Source organism: Equus asinus, chromosome 25, assembly GCF_041296235.1.
Source record: "Equus asinus isolate D_3611 breed Donkey chromosome 25, EquAss-T2T_v2, whole genome shotgun sequence".
In the NCBI taxonomy this organism is placed as follows: domain Eukaryota; kingdom Metazoa; phylum Chordata; class Mammalia; order Perissodactyla; family Equidae; genus Equus; species Equus asinus.
This window is the reverse complement of record NC_091814.1, coordinates 16,792,105-16,816,489: the sequence shown is the minus strand read 5'-3', so window position 1 is coordinate 16,816,489 and position 24,385 is coordinate 16,792,105. Positions and strand designations below refer to the sequence as shown.

Sequence of the window (24,385 nt, the reverse complement as noted above, 5' to 3'; positions counted from 1 at the left end):
GTTTGAGCCAAGGTCTGACATCATCAGGGTGAGAGGCTTCCTGGCAGAAGGCATGGCATGTACAAAACTCTGAGATAGGAGTAAAGCCGGGCTGTGGAAGGAGCTGCACAGACGCCAGGTGGCCGGAGTAGGACAGTGAAGGCAGATGGGGTCAGAGAGGCCGCAGGGGTTGGGGGTGGTTCTTTAGGCCCTTACAGGCCCCCATGAGGACTTTGGCGTTTGTTCTGAGGGATACAGGACTTTTTGAGCAGAGAAGTGATGTAGTCTGTCTTACTCTTTGGAAGGACCACTCTGGCTGCTGTCTGTGGGTCGTGGCAGGGCGGTGCAGGCAGAAGGAGGGAGGTCAGCCAGGTGATGCTGCCGTGGTCCAGGGCAAAGGACAGGGCCTGGATGGGGGGCAGCAGCAAAGGTGGTGGGGAGCAGTCAGATTCTGGACAGATTTAGAAGGTGGAGCAGACAGGATTTGATGGAGAAGAGGGTTAAACCGCAGAGCTGCATGCAGAGGGAAGGGGCTGTGGTGAACCCAGAGCAGTGGGACAAGGACGAGTGAGAGGAGAAGCTGGAGGAATAACTGTTTTCCTACATGGCAGTGTCTGCCACCTGGTCCCTCCACATCCCGTGTGGCTGCCCTCTTCACTAGGATGAAGCCTCAGGTGGGGGGGTGCCCCAGATGGAGGCTCTCAGAGGGCAGTCTCAGGCCTCTATCTGTGTCACCCTCTCAAGGCCGACAAAGCCCCTTTCACATTCGCTCCTTGCCACAGCTGAACGAGGTAAGCAAGGCAGACGTTATCCCACCCTGCCTCCCTGAAGAGGAGACAGACGCTGGGACAGTGAAGTGATTTGTTCAAGGTCACAAAGCCATGAGGGCGGAAAAGGCAGTCTTTTAGCTCCAGATCCCGTGTTCTTTCTGCTGTGCCACGCCTAGACTTATACACACAAGATGGTAATAGCACAATAATAGCGAGCTTTTTTCAGTGTGACTATGTGCCAGACAGTGTTCTAATTGTTTTAGACATACCAGCTCTTTCAACTCTAACGGCAACTCTCTGTGAGTTGGTACAAGTTTGATACCCTTTTTACAGGTGGGAAAACCGTGGACAAGGTCATGCAGATACTAAGGGGCAAAACCCAGACTTAAACATAGGTCGTCTGGCCCTCGAACCTGTGCATTCAACCATGACGCCAGATAGCCTGGCGGTCTCCTCCACAAGCCCATGGGGGTGCGGGGTGAGAGACAAGAGCTGACGTTGGCTGGGTGGGTTGGATGGGACTTGAGCTGGGTCTTGAAGGGTCATTCAGAAGAGATCAGTGAGGATAGTGGCAGGCATGACAGAAGCAAGAAAGGTATATGTACAAAGTAAGCTCGGAGCACAGTGACACTGTGGAGGAGGCCAAAGGAAAAAGCCAAGAAGAGAAGTGAGAGCAGGAGGAAACCAGGGGAGCAAGCCACTGAAGATGCCAAAGGAGGGCAGTGTTCTGAGGAGGGTGGCACCAATGGGGTCAAAGGCCACCAGGGGGTCAAGTCAGGTACGTGCTGTTGGGTTTTTGACTGGAGAACTTAGCAAGCACAAGGTCCACAGCTCAGTAGGGGCAGGGGTGTGACTGTGTGAAGCTGGAGAATGACTGGAAGGTGAAGTCAAAGTCTGGCTTGATTCCTGCAAATTGCCAGCAAACAAACCAGACCCAAGACAAAATGGCTAGAGCTGTCAGATCACTGAGATCCATGTGAAAAGAGTTAGGTTACAGCTACTGTCAAGAAGCTAAGTTCTTATTAACAGTAAGAACTGACTCCAAGCCCAGGATACTTGGCAGCCACTCTGACAAAAGTTTATCTGCTGAAGAGAACGGCTGAAGTCACCTCACTGGGCTTCGCTGAATTACTAAAGCAAGCATCACTTTCACAGGGGAACAGGAAGGCAAAAAGCAGGCCATGTGCATCCCACAAATATTTACTGAGCACCTGTTACATGGTAGGTTCTGAGAAGGTACCTAAAATAGACTACAAAGAGGATTATAATATAACCCCAGGGTTAGACAAATAGACCAATGGAACAGAATAGAAAACCCATAAGTATCATCACTCCCACACATAATCTATGACAGAGGCAACATTGAGATCAGTGGGGGAAAGGATGGACTACACATTACATGGGCCTGGGATAACTGGTTATCCATATGAAACAAATGAAGTCATATCCCTACCTCACACCATGCACAAAATCAATTCCAGGAGAACTGAAGACTTAAATGTGAAAGACAACATTTAGGAACATTGAAAAGAAAATCATGTAGCTACAGGCAGAGAAGGATTTCTTTAAAAATCATACAAGTCATTAATGACAAATGAAAAGGATGATAAATTCAGCTACAGTAAAATTTAAAACTTCTATTTGTCAAAAATACTGTAAAGAAAATAAGAAGACCAGGCACAAACTGGAAGGAGACATTTGCAACACATAAACTGACAAAGTTCTTCTTATCTAGAATATATAAAGAACTCTTAGAAGCAATAAGAAAATAAGACAAAAACAAACCAATAGAAAAATGAGTGAAAGTCATGAATGAGCCTTCACAGAAGAGGAACCATGAATGACCAATAAACATCTGAAAGGATACTCAAGCTTTTATTGGGAAATGCAAAGTAAAAGCATGATGAGATGCCAATATATTCACTAGTTTGGCAAAAGTTAAAATCAGATGATGACAAGTGTTGATGAGGACATGTGGAGCACTAGAACTCTTATCCACTGCTGGTGGGAGCCTAATGGTACTGCCATTTTGGAAAGTAACGTGGCATTTCTAATGGAGTTAAATCTGCACATCCCATACAAACCAGCAAATCCACTCTTAGGTATGTTTCCTAGAGAAACTCTTCCACAATGCACCAGGAGCTATGATTAAGAATGTTTGTAGCAGTATTGCTCCTTAGAGGAAAAACCTGGAAATCATCCAGATGTCCATCAATAGGTGAATGAATAAATAAATTATGGTCTATTCATATGATGAATCACAGTACAGGAACGAAAATACACTATAGCCACATATATCAACATACATGTTGAGTGGGAAAAAGCAATTCCTAGAAGAGTTCATTGTATTAGTTATCTATTGCTGTGTAACAAATTAGCAGCAATAACTTAGCTTGAAACGACAAATATTTGCTATCTCACAGTTGCTATGGGTTAGGAACAGAGGGGCAGCTTAAGTGGGGATCTCTGACTCAGGGTCTCTCGTGAGACTGTAGTCAAGCTGTTGGCCAGGGCTTCGGTCTCATCTCACCGCTCGATTTAAAGGGTCTCCGCTCCCAAGCTCACTCACATGGTTGTGGCGGCCTGTGGTCCCTCAGCATGTGGGCCTCTCCATGGGGTTACCTCATGGCGTGGCAGGTGGCTTCTCCCACAGGGGAGCAATCCACAAGAGACTAGGTAGAGATCACCCCAGACAGAAGCCGCGGTCTTCTTATAATCTGACCTCAGAAGCGAGAGCCCATCACTTTGGCCATATTCTGTTTGTTAGAAACAAGTTACTAGAGCCAGCAAAAGGGTGGGAGTTCAAAAGTATGTGGGTACCCCAGAGGAAGTAGACTGTTGGAGACCATTTCAGAGGCTGCCTCCCACACTCATAGTATGTTTCCATTTTCATGAAGTTCAGAAACAGGCAAAACTGAATTACTATTGTTGCGGTAAACATCCCTGTGTATAAACACGTGAATAAAAACGAGCACATGATAAGCATGATGCTGGATTATCCGTGGGGGGGAGTAGGGGCCTGGGAATGGAGAGAATACCCCAGTAGGTTCAACACGGCTGGGTTGGATAGTGAGTTTGGGCATGCTTATTTTTATGCTTCGTAACTTAATCTTACGTTACATATATATACATATATATTTTTTTGTGCTTTATCTCCCCAAATCCCCCTTGGTACATAGTTGTGTATCCTAGTTGCAGGTCCTTCTAGTTGTGGCATGTGGGACACCACCTCAACATGGCCTGATGAGCGGTACCATGTCTGTGCCCAGGATCTGAACCAGCAAAACCCTGGGCCGCCGCAGCAGAGCTCGCAAACTTAACCACTCGGCCACGGGGCCGGCCCCATATTTTTGTTTTTTCCTCTTAGGTTTGGCTTTCTGTTTGATATTACGGAAGTTATACGTACATACCCATTAGAGTCAGTTGTTCTGTTTGCCGTCTTCCACCCGTTTTTCCCGTTTGTCCTTCTCCAGAGGTAGCTACTTTTACCTCTTTTGCTAATTAATTTTAGCATTTACCTCCATGTCTCCGAATAACATACTTGTGTGGCTACTTCTTGGTTTGGGCACCATCTGTTCGCTTCCCACTATGGAAGATGCCAAGTTAGCTCCTCCCCTCCCCTCCAACTCCTCCTGTCCCCTGCCCCATCCTCCCTTCATAATTATATCATAATTTGGGGTAGATCAGTAATCGGTGTTTACATCACTCAGTCAACGCTAATTGACTCTATTCACAGTTGAGCCTTGTAGTAAAGGATGAGAACTTCTCATTTCCTGCAGAACTTTTTGTTTTTCCTGGTTAATTATCATGTTTCTTCATTTGCTTCGTTTCTATGTATTTATCACAAATTCAACTCCAAATCCTGGCAGCTGTCTAAATCTCTTCTCGGGATGGTCAGGCATATCAGGTTTCCTATCAGTTTTGTCTCCTTGGAGAAACGTCTCCCGGAGCCTTCCGACCTGCTCCAGCCTGGACTGGTTGCCCTGCACGCCTGGTGCATGGCCACCATCCAAGGACCTCCCGGCGCCGTCATCCTGGGCCCCCTCCTCTGCGGATCTCCAGTTTCCTGCAACTCAGAGCATCGTCCTTCTTGGTTTACTCCTTTGTTTGGTGACACACACCCTCCTGTGGTTTCATGAGAAAGGCTGCAGAGGAGGCAGATCTTTGAGAGTTTTGCACATCATCCACCTTCAGACTTAATGAATACCTCGGCTCATTTGGAATTCTGGATTAGAGGTCATTTTCCTTCAGAACTTTCGTTTATTCCATGGCCTTCTAGCTTCTAGTGTTGCTGTGGAAAAGTCCAGAGTCACTCTGATTTCTGATTCGTTGTGTTAGACTTCTCTCCCTGGAAGTTCCATAGAATCTTCTCCTTCCCCCTGGTTTGAAATTTCACGATCATGTGCCTTGGTGTGAGTGTATTTTCATTCACTGTGCTGGGGGCAACGGACCCTTGATCTAGAAACTTGTGTCCTTCAGTTCTGGGAAATTTTTTTAATGATCACTTCTCTCCTTCTCCTCCTCCTTCTTTTTTCCCAGTTCTCTCTTTCTGAAACTATTATTGTTTGAATGGGTAGACTGAGTCACTAATTTTTTCATATTTTCTCTCTTATTTTCATCTCTCTTTTTCTGCATTTTAGGAGACTTCCTCAGTTTATCTACCAGCCCTTCTGAAAGACTTCTTTGGTATAGCATTCCATTCTTGTCTCATGGGTTCAATATCCTATTTTATCTTGCTAACAACATTAATTATAGGATTTTTTTTCAGGAATTCTCCCCTGTGAATGATCTGTATTTGATCCAGGGTCCTTCTCCTTTGTTTGTTTAATTGACTGATTTGGTTTGTGTCTTTACTGTTAGAAACTTTCCTCAGATGTCTGGGGATTCCTGGTTGTCTGCTTCTTATTAAAAGCAGGGGACTGAAACTGTTGCGGAGGGATTTAAGGAGGGAGAAAAGTAAACGTGTGTTTAATCCACCATCTTTGCCCAATCAGACAGTCTTCCATATCTACCATTTATTTCATAATATTAAAAAGTGAAAAAACCAAAGTCCACACCCTAATGATAAATTAATAAATATAATAACCACCTTTAAAAAAAAAACTACACCTGGGGCCAGCCCCATGGCCTAGTGGTTAAGTTCGTTGCCCTCCACTTTGGCAGCCTGGGTTTGAATCCCAGGTGTGGACCTACACCACTCATCAATGGCCATGCTGTGGCAGCGACCCACATACAAAACAGAGGAAGACTGGCACAGATGTTAGCTCAGGGTGTGACTCTTTTTTCTTTTTTTTTAAATTTTGGCTCCTGAGCTAACATCTGTTGCCAATCTTCTTCTTCTTCTTTTTTTTCCTTCTTTTCTCCAAAGCCCCCCAATACATAGTTGCATATGCTAGTTGTAGGTCCTTCTGGTTCTGCTATGTAGGACGCTGCCTCAGCATGGTCTGACGAGTGATGCCATGTCTGCACTCAGGATCCAAACCCGCGAAACCCTGGGCTGCCGAAGCAGAGCACGCAAACGTAACGACTTGGCCATGGGGCTGGCCCCTCAGGGTGACTCTTCCTCAAGCAAAAAGAGGAAGCTTGGCAACAGACGTTAGCTCAAGGTGAATCTTCTTTGGCAAAAAGTAGAGATAAGAACAATAAAAAAAACACTACACCTTTTTGCCCTTAGCGCTTAAGGAAAAGCATAGAACTATTTTCTCCAAAAAATTCTGTACTGCAAAAAATAGCATGAGGTTAGTACATGAATTTGTGACCAGTGTGAACCTCTGTAAAATTGTGAATTGGTTTGGAAACAATTTCTCCCTCCTCTCCACTCCCACAGTCCTGAATCACCAGCCTGACTCTCTTGCTCATCACTTCCTGCTTGGTGAGTTGCATGTGTGTCTTATCTCCATGACGATGCTCCAAGCCACAGGGAGAGCAGGGTGTGTGTCGCATTCATCTCCGCATGTTCTATGGCCCCCGCCCAGGGGAGGTCTGAAGTTTGAGATTTGAAGTTTGACAAACAATGAGTGAATGACAACCTCAAGATCTACTTCTGTTCTCAGCACCCACAGTTAGCACCAATAGGATTGCACACGGTGAATGAAAAAGAAGCCCATAGGAACGTAAAGGGAATTTAGAGAAAAATAAAGCAGTAAATCAAGCATCAATTTAAAAAAGAGACACAGGTTCCCTATCGCTGCATGTACTTAATTCCACTTTGAGCTCTAATTTCTTTACTTTGGATCCACCCACACATGAACAGGCTGGTCCATGGTCCTGAGGGCAGCCGAGCAGCCAGGGAACGCTAGTTTAAGCCTCAGGGTTTGCAAGGAAAGGAGGATGGTGGAGACACGTGAGCACAGCAAGCCAATAATATACACAGAAGCCAGGCTACAAATTAAATCCAAACCCCATGGTTTGGCATTCAAGGTTCTCCATTGCTTCTTCTTGGGCACCTGCAAACTTTCTAGCAGTTCTTGCTGTCTGGGGCCTGCCCTCTTTAATCAGTCTTGCATGTAGCTGCTAGAAGAATCATTCTCAGATGCCAAGTGTCTCATGTCCCTTCTTTGTCCAAGAATCTACAATAGGTTCCTTTCATCCCTGGATCAGATAGTTCTCCAGCCTCAACTCCAAGACATCTTCATGAACTTCTTACCACGCCCTGCTTGGGACCCTCTCCCCCTGCACCTGTCATCTCACCCCTATACTTTTCTATGGATTGTTTCTCAGACTGTAACACCTGCCGCCTCTCTGCAAGGATAACCACTGACGTGGCATGCCGCCTCGGGGCTGAGCACCGTGCTAGCATGGCTGGTGGATTATTTTCCTTAATCCTCCCACCAGCAGATAAGGAAACTGGGTCACAGAGAGGTCAAGTCACTCACCCACATCCATGGAGCTACTTAAGGTGGAGCTGGGGCTTGAAGCCAGGTGAGCCAAGCCCGAGACCACAGGCTCACGTCCCCTCTACCCACCTGCTCAACCTCACTGTCCTCAGACCTGACCCACGGCTTCTTTCGGGAAATGGTTTCTGATGGACGGACGAGCCCAGCTCTGACTCTTGTTGCTCGTTTACGTGTTGCCGGCTTGTGGCACGGAGCTGTCTTTAAGTCTTCCCCCATCTCTGCCCCCACACTCAATCTGTCACTGAGTCTGGCTGCTTCAGACTCCGAAGTCCACCCCTCCAGGGAAGGGTTCTCCACCACTACTTCAGCCCAGGCCCTGAGAGCCGAGGTCTGCCACCATTCCTCCCAGCTGGAGAGCAGCGTGCCGGAAGTGGAGGGAATGCGTCGGCCTGAGGGCCTGGCAGAGCCCCAGGGCTATGGCGAATGGGGTGGGGAGGACAGCTACCCGTCCCAGACCATGTCAGAGGGCAGGGCCAGGGCACACTCTATGCTGGGGGTCAGAGATGGGCACCACCGGCCTGTGCTACTCCCGTGTGCAACTTCCAAGGCTGACCAGAAGCAGCAGCCAGCCAGGGTGCCCTCCCTATCGCTGGGGAGCAAGTGAAGCAGGTGGGAGAGGGCAGGTGAGGCATCTTCTCAGCAGAGCTTTGGGGAGGGGATGTCTGCTCTGCCCATGTCACCCTGGAGTTCCAGGCATGCGTGCCCTTGTGCAGACAGCTATGAGAAGGCTAATGCCACACCCCTCTGGTTGCTGGTAGACGACTCGCGTTGGGGCCGCACAGCCCACCGATGATGTACTCACTGGGATCTGCTAGGACCAGGCTCAGGTGGGCAATGAAGGCGGCCGCCTGCACCTCCTTCCTGGCTCTGCACGCCTGCTACCCACCTGGCTACCCCACCTCTGTGTTCCATCTTTGAAACACCCTGCTACCACCTGCAGACCACTCTTCCCAGCAGGCCATGTCATCTTGTCTTTCCTCTGCTCAAGAACCTACAATCCCTTCCAAGGCCTCTAAGACCAAATCCAAACCCCTTATCCTGGAATTCAAGGCCTTCCGAAATCGGACCCCTGATTTCTGAAGCCACCTCATCACCTGCTACGGGAACCCAGGTATCCTCCTCTCGCTAAAACTTCCTCATCATCCCCCACGACACACAGCAGTCACTTCTGCCTCTCTGATGCCCAGGGGATCAGCGAAAGGAGCATGGGCTTTGGCTGGGTTATTTCCTGTGTGTCCTCAGGCAAGTCACTGAATGTCTCTGTGCTTCCAGTTGCTTACCTGTAGAAGACTTTATGGATGTTGTGAGAATTAGAAAAAGTGTTTGTATACAAAGTGCCAGCCACACAGTAGGTTGTGCTGTGTGACTCCCACTAATACAATAAGAGTTAATAAATGGTATCCGTATACTGTGCCCTTGGTGTTCCCCTAGTCACGTGCCCTCCACCTCCCTTCTGACTAGCAGAGCTTCTCTCTCCTTCCAGGCCGGTCTCCAGATGCACCTGTCTGCAGCCTCCCCTGCACACTTGACCTAGGGGACAAGGAGAGGAGAAGCAGCATTTGCCAATTGCTCCCTGGGCACCAGCCCCCATGGGGGCGTGGAGACCACTGATGATAGTAGCTAATACTTTCTGGGGGCCTCCTTGTGCCGGACCCCATCCCGAGCCCATCATGTGCACTCATTCATGTAAGCCTCGTTGGTAACTCAGTTCTGTGGATTAAGGTTCCTAAATGGCTTTCTGCTGCCTCCTGCCAGGATGGTTTGTCTCCTTGGCCCTGTCCCACCTTTCCCGTCCAATGGCCTCCAGGAGGCTGATGGGGAGATCTCATCAGGACAAAACACAGAGTCCCTTGTGTGTCATTCAGGCTGATCCTGTTGGAGACCTTTTTGAGAAGGGACCCACCCTCACCTGCCCTGCCACCTCAGGTGCACCCCGCTCACCTGCTGCACTTGTCAGGCCCAGGCTTTCATAAGGGCGTTCCCTCTGCCTGCAACACCCTCCCCGTGGCCTGCCTGGAAAACTCAAGCCTCTGACTAACCCTCCTGTGTTTGGATCAAGGTCATCAAGGTCATTGCCCCCCCACACCCCCTAGTCCCTGAGGTGCCTCATCCACCCACTTATCGACCCTTCTGCAAATGTCTGTGTCCTGGACAGACCCCTCCCCTGGGCTGAGAGCCCTGAGGGCAAGGGCTGTGTCCTGCTCACCTTTGTATTTCAGTCCTTGGCATAGAGCCTGGCACACAGTGGCCTTGGTGTTTGGGGATGAAGGGAGCGAGGAAAAGGATGGGCTGGAAGGGCATCGGGCAGAGGGAATGGGGGTGATACGCTTCCAGCTGGTTCCTCCCAGGGCGGGGCAGCCATGAGCCTCTGTCTAGCTCAGAAGAGGAGGCCATCCCTCTGCAGAGACCCCAGAGCCTCCCCTGGGGACCGCCGCAAGGGAGCCCCGGCCGCCGCAGCCTCTCTCCAGACACTCAGGAGTTGCCAGTCAGTGGGATCCATCAACCTTCTTATGGGAAATTGCTAAATGTGTCTGGTGATTTTTTTTGACATTTTCCCTGTTCGGGAGCTTGTGATTTCAGATTAATCACTCCACATACATTTAGACTGTCGACTTGGAAGGGAAAATCTAAATTTTATTACTGCATGATTTCACACAAAGCTATTTTACCAACACCAAAAAGACATCTCCAATAGGGTACAAATCATGACAAAACATTTTCCCTCTGGGACCAAACTCATGGTGGGGGGCTGAGGGGACGGGGAGCTGTGGGAGACCCCGGGTGGGCAGAGCGGCGCCCCTTCGATCGCCTGAAGAGATGTGCGCGCCACCATCGCTGTTGTCTCCTTCTCAGCATTTCCTCCCCTGTCCAGGTCGCCCAGAGCCTTTACTCCTGGGAACAGCAGCTCCATCGACTGACTCCTTTCTCCCCCTTGGCAGGTACCATGACCAGCAGGACGTAACTAGTAACTTTCTGGGTGCCATGTGGCTCATCTCCATCACATTCCTCTCCATTGGTTATGGGGACATGGTGCCCCACACGTACTGTGGGAAGGGCGTCTGTCTCCTCACTGGCATCATGGTGAGTACTGCCTCTGCCCACTGCCCTCCCCTACCCTCAGACGGTCGCAAGGAGCAGAGCCCTTTGTCGAGAGCACAGAGAGGCCTTCCCGCTCAGGGAGTGGGGCCAGCTGCTGGTTAACAGGCCAGCATGCCTGCCCCTACTCAGAGGGAGGCTGAGGTGATCACAATCTGCAACAGTTTCTCACTTTTTCATTTCCTTTTCTAAGACAGGAATAAGGTCCTGGTTCCTGACAGTTAATGGTCTCTTCACAGCCCCCCAAAATGGGCTGGGCGAAGCTGGCTGTGGGTCTGACCCTCCGCTCCCACCCACCACTGCCTGACTGCCCACTTGGCTCAGGGCTTGCACTTAACCATCCCTGGGCCCCACAGACCTTGGTGCCACGTCTGATAAAGTTTCACAGGAACTCACAGAGGCAGGGATTGGGGACAGAGCACGGAACTGGCCATAAGAGACCTGTGTCCTGGACTGGGTTGGCCATAGGTTGGGGTCCTGCTTTGGCTACATGGCCCTGGGCCAGCTCTTGAGTTCCCCATTCTTCAGCTTCCATATCTGCATTTTGAGGTGCTGGCCTCTGAGTGCCAGGTCCTGCCAGCACTGGTGTCCAGCTAGATGTGACTCCATCCCTGTCTCTCCCAGGTGCCCAGCAGTGGTGCTGCATCCTTTCGAGGTGCATTTCTCCTGCCATCGCGCTGCGACCCCAACCCTGACACACACTCTTGCCCATCTCGTGGCCATCATAGCATGGTGTATGGGAGGGATATGGGTTGGAAGTCCAAAGTGGGCTCTGAATGCCGACACTGACTGTGGACCCTGTGCAGGGCGCTCAGCCTGTAGGAGCTCAGCATTCCCCAGGATAAAGTGGGGGTGGAAGGCCTGCCCCGCCCTCCTCTCTGGCTGGTGATAAGGCCCCATCTCAATACTTTCTGTTGCCGAGCTTTGTCAGCAATGAGAAGCTGCACACCCCCTTGGAGCTGGCGGACCCCTCATGTCCCCACCTCTACCGCTCCTTCACTGGCCAGTTGGCCTTGCTGCTCTTTAGGTCCAGGACAGGCAGCCACTGCTCTTTGACCTCCTCCCTTGATCCTAGAACACAGAGTGAACACACGGTGTCCCCTTTTCAGAAGGGGAAACTGAGGCTCAAACAAGCAAGCACACATATAAGCCTGGGTGATGGTGGGGGTAGTGGTGGGCTGTGAGGGTGAACAAGAGGTCTGTGGCTTGGTTCTAGGTCTCTAGGTTTGGGGTTACAGCCCCCTCTGTGCTCCCATCATGTTCCCGTGAAAATTCTTCCTTTCAGTGCCCCCTCAGATTTCATTCATCACCCCCATTTCTCTCGGGAGGAGAAAAGACCCTCCTTCTGAGAGGGAAATGACTCCTTTCTGCAGTGGACACGGGGTGAACTCCTCACTGGGGCGGGGAGAAGCTGCCCCACTGCCACCCCACAGCAACCTGGTGGCTTCCTGGGACAGATCTCAGTGACAAGGCAGCCGGACTTAGGCCACTCAGAGGAGAGGAGGCCGTGGGCTGTGGGCCCCGTGAGTAGCAGGGGTCCAGTGCTGCCATTTCCCGACTGGACACAGCCCTCTCCCCTTTGCAACTAAAATCTGGTGCAGGTGCATGTTGGCAGGCAGGGCCTGAAACAGCAGTTAATGACAAAAGGCTTAGCGCCGGGGTTGGGATAAATCATGGGTAAGTGTACGGCCTTAGAACAAACACCTCCCATGGGTTAGTAGGACTCTGTCTGGCACAGCTCCAGCTGTCACCGGGAAACCAGGGAAGGATTCTTCCTTCCAGAAAGGAATGAAATGCCGCCCGAAGGCTAAAGCTTTCCTGTCTCAGAGCCGCTCCCAGGGCGTAGGCTTTGTGCCTCCGAGGCAGCATAGAGCCCGGCTGCCAATCGGTGGATGGGCCCTGCTGGGAGCCTCTGTTATTTTTAAATACCAGCCATTCTCCCTCTCAGCACGGAGCTGTGCACATCGAGCCCCGGCCCCACGGCCACCATTTCCCTGGGTCCTTCACTCCCGCGTCTCCTGGCTTCTACTCCGACAAAGCTGCACAGGGCAGGCAGGGCCCCGCGGCGCCCTCACTGCCTTCCCCCGGGGTGCGGTCTTCCTCAGGCTGCTGGTCTTCAGCTCCCTCTTTTGCTCCTGGGTCTCCAGCAGCTCCTTGGAAGGGAGTGTGTTGTTCCTTGAGGAGAGAGGTGTGATCAAAGTAGAAAGAACAAACAAATGAGGAGGAACCGAGACCCACCTCCCACATTAAAAATACAGCACATGCCTTTCATCTTCTCCTTTTGCACAAAACCCCGCTGCATAAATATATACCTCTCTGTGCGCAGGAACAGGGAGGTTTCCTCCAGTCGCCGTCAGTGTTTTTACCCAAATTAAAGTCAGTTGTCTCACTCTGGGGTCAGCCACAGTGAGGAACCCTGGAGGCATTTTTCTAGCAAGTGTGACTTTTCTAGCTGAGTCACTCCTTTCAGGGGTTCACGTTGCTGAGAATCCCTTCCTCCCCTCCCCCGCCTCCCGCCGCTGTGTGCATCTCCCGATTATTATTGCAAGCGCCTTAACTAAAGGTAGGGCTTCCTGTTTGGTTACCATGGACACCATGCAGGCCAAGGCAAGATCTGCTAGGGAAAGGAAAGGAAGGATTTGTGTGTGCGGCTGTAAATAGTCTTAATCATTGTTTTCTCTTGGCAATCCCAGTAACAGTGTAATTATCAACCATTAAGCGGGGTATATAATTGTCTGAACAACTTGACATTGTTGGCACAGACCTGGGATGTTTGAGAGATTTCACCCACAAAAGCAGATATATCAAAGTCCAGCATCTTTCTATAAAGAATTGGATGATGACAGTTACAATGCAGAGAGAAAGCTGTCCATGTTTAGTCTCCAGAATCCGAAATGACAACGAAACTTAAAGATGTGCTTTTGAAGGCCTTTTGGTTGGTTGGGGACACTAAGCTTTCCCCCAAGTCTTCATGAGAGATGCTTCTTTCAACTGCAGAAGGAGAGTGATGATGAAGCGAAAGGTGGCACAAGTTGAGTCATGTGGGGAGGAGGGAAAAGAGGGCTCAGCAAGACATCTGCTTAATGTCAGTTTTAGAAGATGAGCTTCTCCCTGAAACACCTTGGTTTCAAACCAATTGATGTTATTTTAGTTGTTACATGGAATCTGTTGCAGAAACAGAATCCAACTGTAAATCCTCCAGGCTTCCCTCCTCCATTTGTCACTTTCATTTATGTTTTATTTTATTTTATGCTTCTTTAGTTAAGAACACCTCATACTTTTCCCCTTGGGATACTTGTTTTTCCAGATTCTAAGGTTTTCCAGCTGGAAAATGTTTCTTGGAAACAAGAAGTGGGAGGACCCGTGTGGAGGAGATTGGGTCTCTGGGTTCAGATCTATAGATGAGTTAGGCATGTTCGCCCCATCCCAGCCGCTCCTTTCTCTGCTCACTCTTGTCTCCTGCTCACCATGTACCTTGGAAAGTATGACCTCATTCGAGGTGGATCCTGTCGCTTCCACCATCCTCCCATGGAAATAGGAGTTGGACAGAGAAGACCCAGGGAATCCAGTTGGTGTCAACTGTGATTCAGGACTTGGCACGTGTGAAAGCAAACGTCTGAGTCATGGATTTGCCCCAGGATCTGACCCCATGGAAGTCATTCCAGCAGCTGCTTACCCTTTTCTGTCCCACTCCATCCTCTCCTCACATGCCCCCTGTGCCCACCAGCCATTTCTGAGATTCCACGCTAGGACAGCATGAGCTCTCACACACCCAAATCAGTCAGGTCCTTGGCAATTTGTCTCTTAAAACCAACCCACATCACTGCCATATCACACAAGCCTTCCCAGCTGCTAACCTGGCCCCACCAGACTGATAAGCTCATCCAAGTGAAAAGGCCATCGTCCCCAAAGGAACATCGGTGATCATTATACCACTTAAAAGTGAACACAGCAGGAAGGAGGGGGATCCCATAATGCTTCCTTTGTTTCCTCTCAAGAACCAAAAGTGACCATTAACGTCTGTCTCAAGTCTCAGGTTCCTTGTTCTTCCTGCCTTTCTCTCTCAACCCCATCAGCCCATCCTTTTTTCTTATTCCTCTGCTTTTTCCTTGCCTCTTTCTCTGTCCTGTTCCATGCTGTTCAGGAGGCAGCACAGCTTGGTCCCGGTCTCAGCCTCTGCTCCAGCTTTCTCTCTCTCTGCATCCCCCTCTTCTTTCCCCTTTCCTTCCCTTCCCTCTTCCCTCTTCCCCTCTCTCTCTCTTCCTCTCTCTCTCTCTTCCTCTCTCTCACACACACACACTCTGGAGAGGACCAGCAGGCTGGATTTCAGCACCCTGCCCCACCCTACCCACTAGGGTGAAGGTTGCCGATGTCTGACCCCATCTTTACAAGGTTGCCTCTTAATAGAGATCACCAAGTTAGGCTTTGTTGTTGGCAACATCCCTAATTCCATCCAGACAATGGATTTTCTAAAAGAAAAATAAAGTTGAGAGTATCCACTGCTACCTCTTCAAGTTAGAGTTAGGGGTTAAGAACCCAGCATCCTCTGGAAAAATATCCAGAAGGGAGTCTTGACATCTTTAAGTTGAGAGAAATTGGGACACATCATCTAGTCTACCCTCTTTCCTCCATGCAGAAATTTATCTTAATCATGTAAGATAGATGGTTCCTTAGTTAAAACACTGGCTTCTAATTAGAAGCCCCCTGCATTCAAGCAGCTAGACTTTGAGCTCTGGCAAGAACAGGGAGTGCTTCATCAGGACCCTGCAATTCAGGATGGTGGCTGTGTGGTTGTTTTGATAAAATTCCCAAAGTGGCATGGTGAGCAGGGAGACTCCCTCTTCAGGCTTGTGCTGCCCCGGCTTTCAGGGGTGATTACATAGAGTTTTCCTGGACCCAGAGAGATGAGGGAGAATGGAGCCTGGGGAGAACCCTCGCCATCTGATGTTCCATTTTAACACTATGATATATCCCTCTTTTTGGGCTTTCACCCAAAGTACTGTTGGAACTCCATATAAAGGAGAGGGATTATAGTCGGTCTGGTTGAGGGGAAATGGAGCACACATCTTCCCCCAGGACAGCTTCTTTTAAGCTATTTTTTGCTTTTGGAGGCCTAGCTAAATTGATTACAGCTACAGACCAGGCTGTCCAACTGCCCATACATATCCTTTGAAAATTGGGCACAGAGTCTCCTGCAAGTCACAGATGCCAAGAAAACACGGCTATCCCTGAACAATAGAGGAAAATTAGGTCAGAAAAGGAAAGTCCACACAGCCTCAGTTCTTTTCACTTTGTTGTGCTAGAAATGGGTTGGCTGACCAAATGTCTAACTGTACCAAGAAACACAAGATTGTTTTACTGGGAACCCTTGTGAAGCGCTAAGGGAAAGCGTTGCCCACTTCAGCCACGCCGTAACCTTGCACAGGCCAGCTTTTGCCAACCTGTGGAAGAAGAAAGAAAGTATAAAGGAGAGAGGAGAGGACTGAGCTACCCATATGCATTTCTCCCAACTCTGGTATAGATTGCAGTACCTTTGAAAAACATTCTTTTCTGTTTCTAACACATTTTATTAGACCCAATGAGCCAAAAATGTCATTGATTGATTCCTTCAATCCTGGGACCTCAACTGCTAATGTGGGCTCTTTGGCAACTTCAAGTACTGATTGGCATCTAGAGGATCAGACTGTGACTTCACTGAGCTGCTCTTCTCTTTCCACGAGTGGAGGTCAGGGCGGTCCAGGGCCCCGTGTGCAGGAAGAGGGCGATGTCCGCCCACGAGTGTGCACGCTCTTCTAAGAACCAGGCAAGGGCAGGGCTGACTTCTGCTGCCTGCAGAAGAATCAGGGGAGGAGTGATGCTCCCCATTCCTCCAGTGCTCACAGGCCCATTGAGAAGCACAGTGAAGAGGATTTAAAAATCCAGCAGGAGAATGTTAGAATGCGCCCCTTTCTGCTCATTTCCCAGACAGTCAAACATGCACCCGGAGGATCAGGAGACAGAAAACGAGTCCTGCAAAACCCTGCTTCTTTGACTCGCTCTCTCCTGTGCTCCCCTGGAACGGACCTACCTGAGCAGAATAAGAACACTGCTCTGGAAAATACTGAGAGCCTTTTGTGGGTTCCCTTAAAACCCTGGTTGAGGCAGGAGGGTGGTTGTTGTCTTTAAAATCTCTGCATGAGGGAGAATTCATGAGCCTCCTGGTGAAAGCAAGAAAGAGTGGATTTCTTGTGCTGAGTCATAGCCTAGGCCTTCGGGTAAAAAACCCTGAATGCATGTACTCATGCCAACCAGTGTTCCCTGGGAAGCAATCTTGGGGGAAAACGTATTGCCTCATCATTAGATTATTTTCAGGAAAACTCTCCACCTCCAGCAGGTGTTCCGTCCTTAGTCCAGTCTATTCATGGCATTCTTTCCTCCTGGGCCCTGGTCTGGAGCTGGTAGTGGGGTTGGGATATGCATGAGGGAGAGAGGGCATGTATGTGCTGGACCCTCTATCTTTCCTGCACAGCCTGGCAGATGACCAGGTGATTGTCTGTTGTTTTAAATTCCCCAAAACCTCAGCCCCATCCAGGATCCTGCTCCGTTAAGAACTGACTGGTTCTATGAAGACAAAGTCTCCCAGAGTTCGGCTCTGCAGCATAAGCCAAGAGCATTGTAGACCTCTTCCTGGGGGCAGGAATTGGGGCCCTGATAGGTTATGTGGCTTGGCCTTGACCAGCCAAAGAGCGCAAGTTCCCAGGCCTCTCCTGAAAACCCCACACTGGGCACGGGGCACGTTGAGTCTTCTGAACCTTGCCTCTTAATGATGTGCTCTCTCCCCTGGTCCTCTGCTGTCCCCCCACAGGGTGCGGGCTGCACTGCCCTGGTGGTGGCCGTGGTGGCCCGAAAGCTGGAACTCACCAAAGCGGAGAAACACGTTCACAACTTCATGATGGACACTCAGCTCACCAAACGGGTAAAACACCACTGTCCACATCTGAATGGGGGACTCAAGACCAACATGGAAGCCAAGCAGAAAGAAAGTAGTTATGTGATATAAGTCAGGGCCACACCTTGCAATGGAGGATTGAGGAAGCCCCAGACACATGCAAACAGCCTCCACAAACTGGGCACAATGGCTTGGCACTCCAGGCTCCTGTCTTCTCTTAAATCACTGTGCATGGTTCAGGCAACCCAAAAATTCTCCTGTTAATTAAATCTACAGCATACAGTGGTATAAGCGCCCCTTTGCCTAATGGTACCCAAGAAATTGCCCAACATGACGCAACATTTTTGTTTATGCTCAAATATTTTCACCATTCTCATTAGGAAGGGCAGTAAAGAGTCTTAAAATCAATCCTGGAAATGTATCTAAATCCAGACCTTAAAAAAAAATCATTAAAGACGATCATTGCAGGAGAGCTCACATTCCTAGATACTGTTCATCAAAATGTCATCATCCGATTTTCCCCTTTCGGGTTTTCCGGATAATGTTTCTCACTTGTATCCTCATGAAAGTGGTTAAGGAGATGACAAACTGAAAATTATGCAGGAATGGGGAGATTGTTTAGCTGCTAAAAGTCTGACACCCCACTGAATTGTCAGAGAAGAAAAGGCCCATTTAGAAGAGACAGAAATGAGCCTTCCAGGATAACAGCAGGCCAAATGAGCAAGGCAGGAGCTGTTTATTTAATGACAGCCTTTATGGACAATTCTTTAGAGCTGCAGGCTGAACGAAGGTCAGTGATATGATTTCCTGCAAACTTCTCCTCTCTCGGAGGTGAGAGAGAATCAAAACCTTGTGCTGGGGTCTTGGCCCAGCAAGTCTTTCTCATTTAGGACTCCAGTGGGTTAAGAGATCCACAAGCGACCAAATTTTGATTTGGGTTTTTGAAAGCTAGAGAAAATATTCGGTGATTAATGTTGCAGCGCAGTAAAAAATGTGTTAGAAATAGCGACAAAGGCAGGAAGGGGGCACAAGAGAGAGGGAGAATGACAGAGTGCGAGCCAGCTCTCAGGGAAGACAGTGGGAGAATGTGCAGTTGCCAAGGCCTCTCCAGTTTCTTAGCAGAATTATTTATGGTGTTTGATTGTCTGATCTTTGATTACATGTATCGGATTGTTTAAAGAGCCTCCACAGATGTTAAAAGGAACAGGTACAGGCAAATAGTCTTATGTTGTTGGTGTACAGATGTGAATTCAGTACCTCGCGGCCCTGAGCTGTCCGTTGTACAAAAGAAACCCCAATTTGCAGCATCAAGGTGGCAGGACTGGGGGCTGTGCCCATGGGTGGGCCAGCCGGGTTTCACCCAGAACCTTGTAACCCAGCTGCTCTGCTTCAGCCCTCGAACACCCATGCAGAAGTCATAGCCGGAACTGAGCAAATTACAAAAGTTGTTGGAACCTCAGTGCAAATATCCTTGCATCTATCCTCCTGAAACAACAGTCCAGGAGTCAAGGGCGAGAGGGATTTGCCTCGAACACCTTCTCGGAAGCTGTTTTCTTAGAGCAGACAGTGAACAGTCTCTCTGTTTATTCTGGTTTGCATTTTGAAACCAAGGATCTGCTTTGTATTTCATGTTACTCTTTTGTCCTCTCCGGTTTTGACTCTGTAAATCAGATACTAGAGGAAAATAAAGCTGAGCAAAGCCAGCTCCCTCATACGACAGGAAAATAAACAATTTTTTCTGCAATATAATTGTAGAAAGAGATAAGACTGTGGTTGCTAATTTCCGTCTTTCAAAAATGATTCTCTAAAATCCTCCTTAAGTCCACTTACTTTTTGAAAACTAGGACTGAAAATCAAATCAACAAATATTTGTTGCTCATCCATGCGTGCAAGGCACCTTTTTAATCGAATAACATCTCACTTTTCTGAGAACACTTAAATCTGTTGAAATGTCCCTTTAATGTCTAATATCTTTTTCCCAGAGAAACAAACACAAAAGGGATGGTTCTTACAGACGGAGGATTTTCAAAGCTGCAGGACTGGGACTTCCAAAGGTTCTTTTACGTAACCTTGATTGAAAGGAAGCTGGCTGCGAGCGAGCGTGGCCTCCTCTGGCTTCAGCTCACCTGGACCTGCTCTCAGAGAAGCCCACCTTTCTTCCCCTGGGAATGCCTCGCCTATCCTTTGGCTTCTCCAAATGGCTAGGCCGTGGGTCAAAGAGATGCTAAGCTTAGTCCATTCCTAAAATCTCAGTGAATTCTCACAGACAGATCCAATCGTGGGAGGAGCCCACGATTGTAGCATAATTGCAAACCTCTCAGGAGTGCACAATTAGTAGATTTAACAGATAGAAGCCGTCTCTTAAAGGTACATGCAATCTCAAATCTTCAAACACTAAAACACTAAATCGCTAAGCGAAAAAAGAGAAAGAGAAATGGTAACCTATCAATCATAAAAATACGCAAGTCATTCTAGGGTTTATTCATCCTGCCTGTCTTCCTGTAAAGGCTTCAGCCCCGCCTTTACCATTAAGAGTCACACTATGTTTATTTATTTATTTATGGGGGGCGTGGTTGATAGCACAGGGTAAGAACTCAGTTTCTGATTTTCCTGAATCCCATGGCTTTTCTTCTTTCTCTTGTATAACTTGTCAACCCTGGTAGCAATGTCATTTCTGCATTTAATGCAATCAGATCTTCCCAAGCTGACTTTGCAGTGTTACTGCCATTGTTATTCTATAATTATAATCTATTGCTAACCTCTGGGCTACTAGATAATATATATGTAAATGACACACAGAGAGACTGTAAAAAAGATACTAGATCCCTGTCTTTTCTCCCACTCAACCCTCCACATCCCCATCTCTCTGTTTTATGTAATTAAACACACTCATCACAGGGGTCACCCACCGGACACCACACTCTGTGCTCTGGGGACATCGAGGTGGTCCCTGCCTTCAAGGAGCACGTCTCCTTTCTAGAAAGCAAGGTAGGCTGCCCAGGGACCCACTTGGCTTAAGAGGCACCGTGGACAGGAGACGTTCTGTTGGCCACACATGCTTTCCACGTCAGACCCGCAGAGAGCACCAGGCTGTGTGCCGCTGGCTGAGGACTATGCCTCCTTATCCTTGCCACCAGGGGTTCTTGCCCCAAATACTTCGTCCAAGTACATTTCCCTGTGAAATCAATGAGTAAAACCAGAACCAAACGCAGATCTTCCCTGCACTAGTTCCTTCTCCTGACTTCCCTGGTCAGCTAATGGCGTTGCTGTTCTTCCAGTCTCCAGGCCGGGAAACTTAACGCCATCTCTGACTCCTTTCTGCCCTGGACCCCACGGGAGTCCAAGCAGTTTCTTTTTTTTTCAAGATTGGCACCTGAGCTAAGAACTGTTGCCAATCTTCTTTTTGTTGTTGTTTTTTTGTTTGTTTTCCTGTTTTTTCTCCCCAAAGCCCCCCAGTACATAGTTGCATATTTTAGTTGTGGTTCTTCTGGTTGTGCTATGTGGGACGCCGCCTCAGCATGGCTTGATGAGCAGTGCCATGTCCGCGCCCAGGATCCGAACCGGTGAAACCCTGGGCCACCGAAGCGGAGTGCGCGAACTTAACCACTCGGCCATGGGGCCAGCCCCGGAGGAGTTTCTGAGACTGACTCACCTGGCCATGGCGTGGCTGTTCACACACACCAGCCTCTCCAGGCCCTCTGCCCCACCATGCTGGAAGCCACCATCTCAGTCTTGTACCATCACAGCCACTTGCCACTTTCTGTCCTCACGGGCCTCGCTTATCTCAGACATCCTGTTCTGCTTCCCAGTGGATCTCCTTAGACTTAGCTCTAAACATATCACCACCCTGCTCAAAAATCTTCAGTAACCCCCAGCACCTACTGAACAGCGCTAAAGAAAACTTTTCTTTGATTATAAAAATATTTCAAAGTTTATCACAATCCCACTGGAAAAAAATTTTTTTTTCCATCCTGCTAGTTCAAAGATTTACTCATAGCAGGGGTGTTATAGGAAAAGACAATGGCAGACATTATAAGAGGTGCAGAAAGTCTGGCTAAAGGACACTGGACTCCTGACTGACAGTTGGTTAGGCCCATGAGTGGATTCCCAGAACAAGTCTTAATGTCTTTAAAATTTATCAGATAGTCCATTGAGCAGTTATCAGGAATGCTAATTCTCCCCAAAAGGGGATTGTAAATTATATTACCCACAAAGGTTCTGTCCTAGACAGGTTGAGTGCCTTTTTTCTTTAACAATAGTCAGAAGCATTGAGCTTTTGAGCTGGAAGGATTCTTAGGGATGAACTTCCCAGGCCCAGAGATGGGCGAGAGTGGGCTCCCAGTTATATGCAGCTAGCTGGGTCCTGGCCAGGGCTGCAGTTTGTTCTCAGGCCAGCAGGCAGCTCTCCAGCCATAACCCAGTGGGTTTTCCAGAGCAGTCAGCTCCTTGGAACTCAGCATGGTCGTTAGGGTCCCAGGCCTGCTGGAGAGAAAAGCCAGTTTACCTCCAAACGAGCTGAGCATCAAATTGATAGCATTATAGAATCAGCCGCCATTCACTACCATACTGCTCTGGAGAAAAGAGCTTCAAACTCCAACTTTGAACCACAGCAGTATCTCCCTCCTCGCTCCCTGCCCCAACTTCCCACCAGCCACAGGGGTGGAGCCCCCAGTTCTAAGCGTTCAGGGAGGGCTTCCGGGTAAGGCGGGCAGAGAAGCCTGAGAAGGAAGTGGGAACAGGATGGGGGAGGGAAGGAGAGAGTGTGTAAGCAGAGAGACGAAAGAGATGGCAGCCGCAGAAGCCAGCAGGAAGTCTGTGGGGCTGAGGGTGAAGGAAGAGTGGGGTTGGCAGATAGGGAGGAGGGGATGGCCGTCTTCCCCAGTCCTGTGTATAATGGACGCCTTCGGTCAAATGTCTGAAGACAGGGCTGGCCTGTAGGTTCTCAGACTGATGCTCATCAGCCCTCAGTTAATCTAAATTCAGCCTGTGGAACACCCACCTGCCAGGCCTGATCTGCCTTCCTCCCTCCATTCCTTCCCCCTTTCCAACCTTTAGGTAGAACACCCTTTCCCCAGGAAGGATTCTGGCAGCCTAATGGGCATGCTAATGATTTCTTCCCTGGAGGGTCCACCAGTGGGGCTTCTGGAATTACACTCCCAAGTCTCCCTGTGGCTTCTGGAGGCACGGGGGACCCCAGACTGGGGCCTCTCTCATTCTGTCCCAAGTGTTCCTCCAGCAACTGACAGCCCCTCTGTAATACCAAGTGGCAGGTTACCCTGGCAGAGAGGTGGCCAGAGCAAGCCGTTGACACAGATGATACAGCCAAGAGCTCCAGGAACAGACATATGTGTCTGTTTAATGTTTTGCTTTGTTTGGGGTAGGGGGAGAAGCTAATGTTTATTAGCAGGAGAATATCAATAAAGCTGTCACGTATTGAAGCACACCGTGGCCAGGCTGTGTGCTGTTTTATGTGTATTCTCATGTAATCAACTCCACAATCCCATTTCACAGGTCAGTATCACCTGCAGCACTCTAGCCCCCACCCTGCTGTATTTTTCTTTGAAGCCAGTATTACCTGATACTATGTTACAAACTGCATCCTGTCTCCACCAGATTATAAACTCCATGAGGGCAGTAATGTGATTGGTTTGTTCGTCACAATATTATCACTTCCTAGAACAGCATCTGCCCCATCGTAGGTGTTCCTTAAGTGTTTTTTGAAGGTGCGACAAAGAAAATTGAGTCTCAGAGAGGTTCAGTAACAGGTCCAAGGAGGGGATAATAGTTCCATCCATTTGTGAGGTGTGTCTCAGGGCTAATGAAACAACGTAAGCATCAAGTGTTTAGCATAGAGCTTGGCAGTAGCAAGCACTCAGTAAATGTTAGCTGTCACTGTTACTTGCAAGCTCTTAGGTGAATGACTTAGCACTACCATTACCCAGACCCATTAATCCTGCAGCCTTTCCTAAGGTATGTAGGTCATCGAGCCTGTTCTCTGGCCCCCAGCAGAGTGAAAGCTTACAATTTTTTGGTAGAGAATGTATGGACCCACAGAAAACAGCTCATATGCTTATGGGTTTGGGGCACAAAACAGCCAGCCTTCCACTCAAAAACAACCGTCTTCTAATCATCCCTGAACCCATCTGATTGTGACGAAGCTTGCTCAGTCCTTCCCAGTCCTTCCCACCGCACCCTCACCCCCACCCCCGGAGCTCCTTTTGGTCCTGGTGCCCCTGCCCACCAGGAGAGCTCAGAGGGTCCCCAAGCCCCAATCAGGGGCTCAGCAGATCCCAGGAGGAGCACACGACCTCAACTGCTCCCACCCCAAGGATGCTCAAAGCAATCAGCCAGGTGAATTGGAGGGAGACCCTGGTCGCAATAGCATTTACTGTCAACTTGGGAGAGCACAGTGCAGTTAAAAGCCTATTTCTTTTTCTCTTGCAGATATTGATCTACTTAGCTTTGTGCCAGACTGTTTGCTGGCAATTAATTTCAGAGTCAGCACCAAGGCTTGCATTTAACATCCCTTTTCGGAATTCGCAGGGGCCTTCTGTTCAGACCCATAAAGATGATGTGCCTGCCTCTCCCAGCTCCCCGGCTGAGCTGTGATTTCAGTACCTGACGTTTGGGGTGCAGTCAGGTGCGGCCCTGGGCTCCCTGTTCTGCTGTATTGCTAAGTGAGGGCTGTGATGATTAAAAAAAGCAATTCTAATGTC

At 49.0% G+C, this 24,385-nt stretch overlaps 1 protein-coding gene across 5 annotated transcripts in view; it reads left to right on the top strand.

Annotated features, from left to right (window-relative positions):
• KCNN3 (potassium calcium-activated channel subfamily N member 3) overlaps nucleotides 1-24,385 on the top strand; it is a 178,937-nt gene that overhangs the window by 116,688 nt on the left and 37,864 nt on the right. For 4 of the 5 annotated variants that reach the window (XM_014837099.3, XM_044757800.2, XM_014837106.3 and 1 more), the window contains exons 4-5: nucleotides 10,585-10,726; nucleotides 17,586-17,696. In XM_014837099.3, coding sequence (XP_014692585.2) covers nucleotides 10,585-10,726; nucleotides 17,586-17,696 — 253 coding nt within the window. The remainder of the gene's footprint in view (nucleotides 1-10,584; nucleotides 10,727-17,585; nucleotides 17,697-24,385) is intronic. The other variant, XM_070496835.1, reaches the window with a different exon arrangement.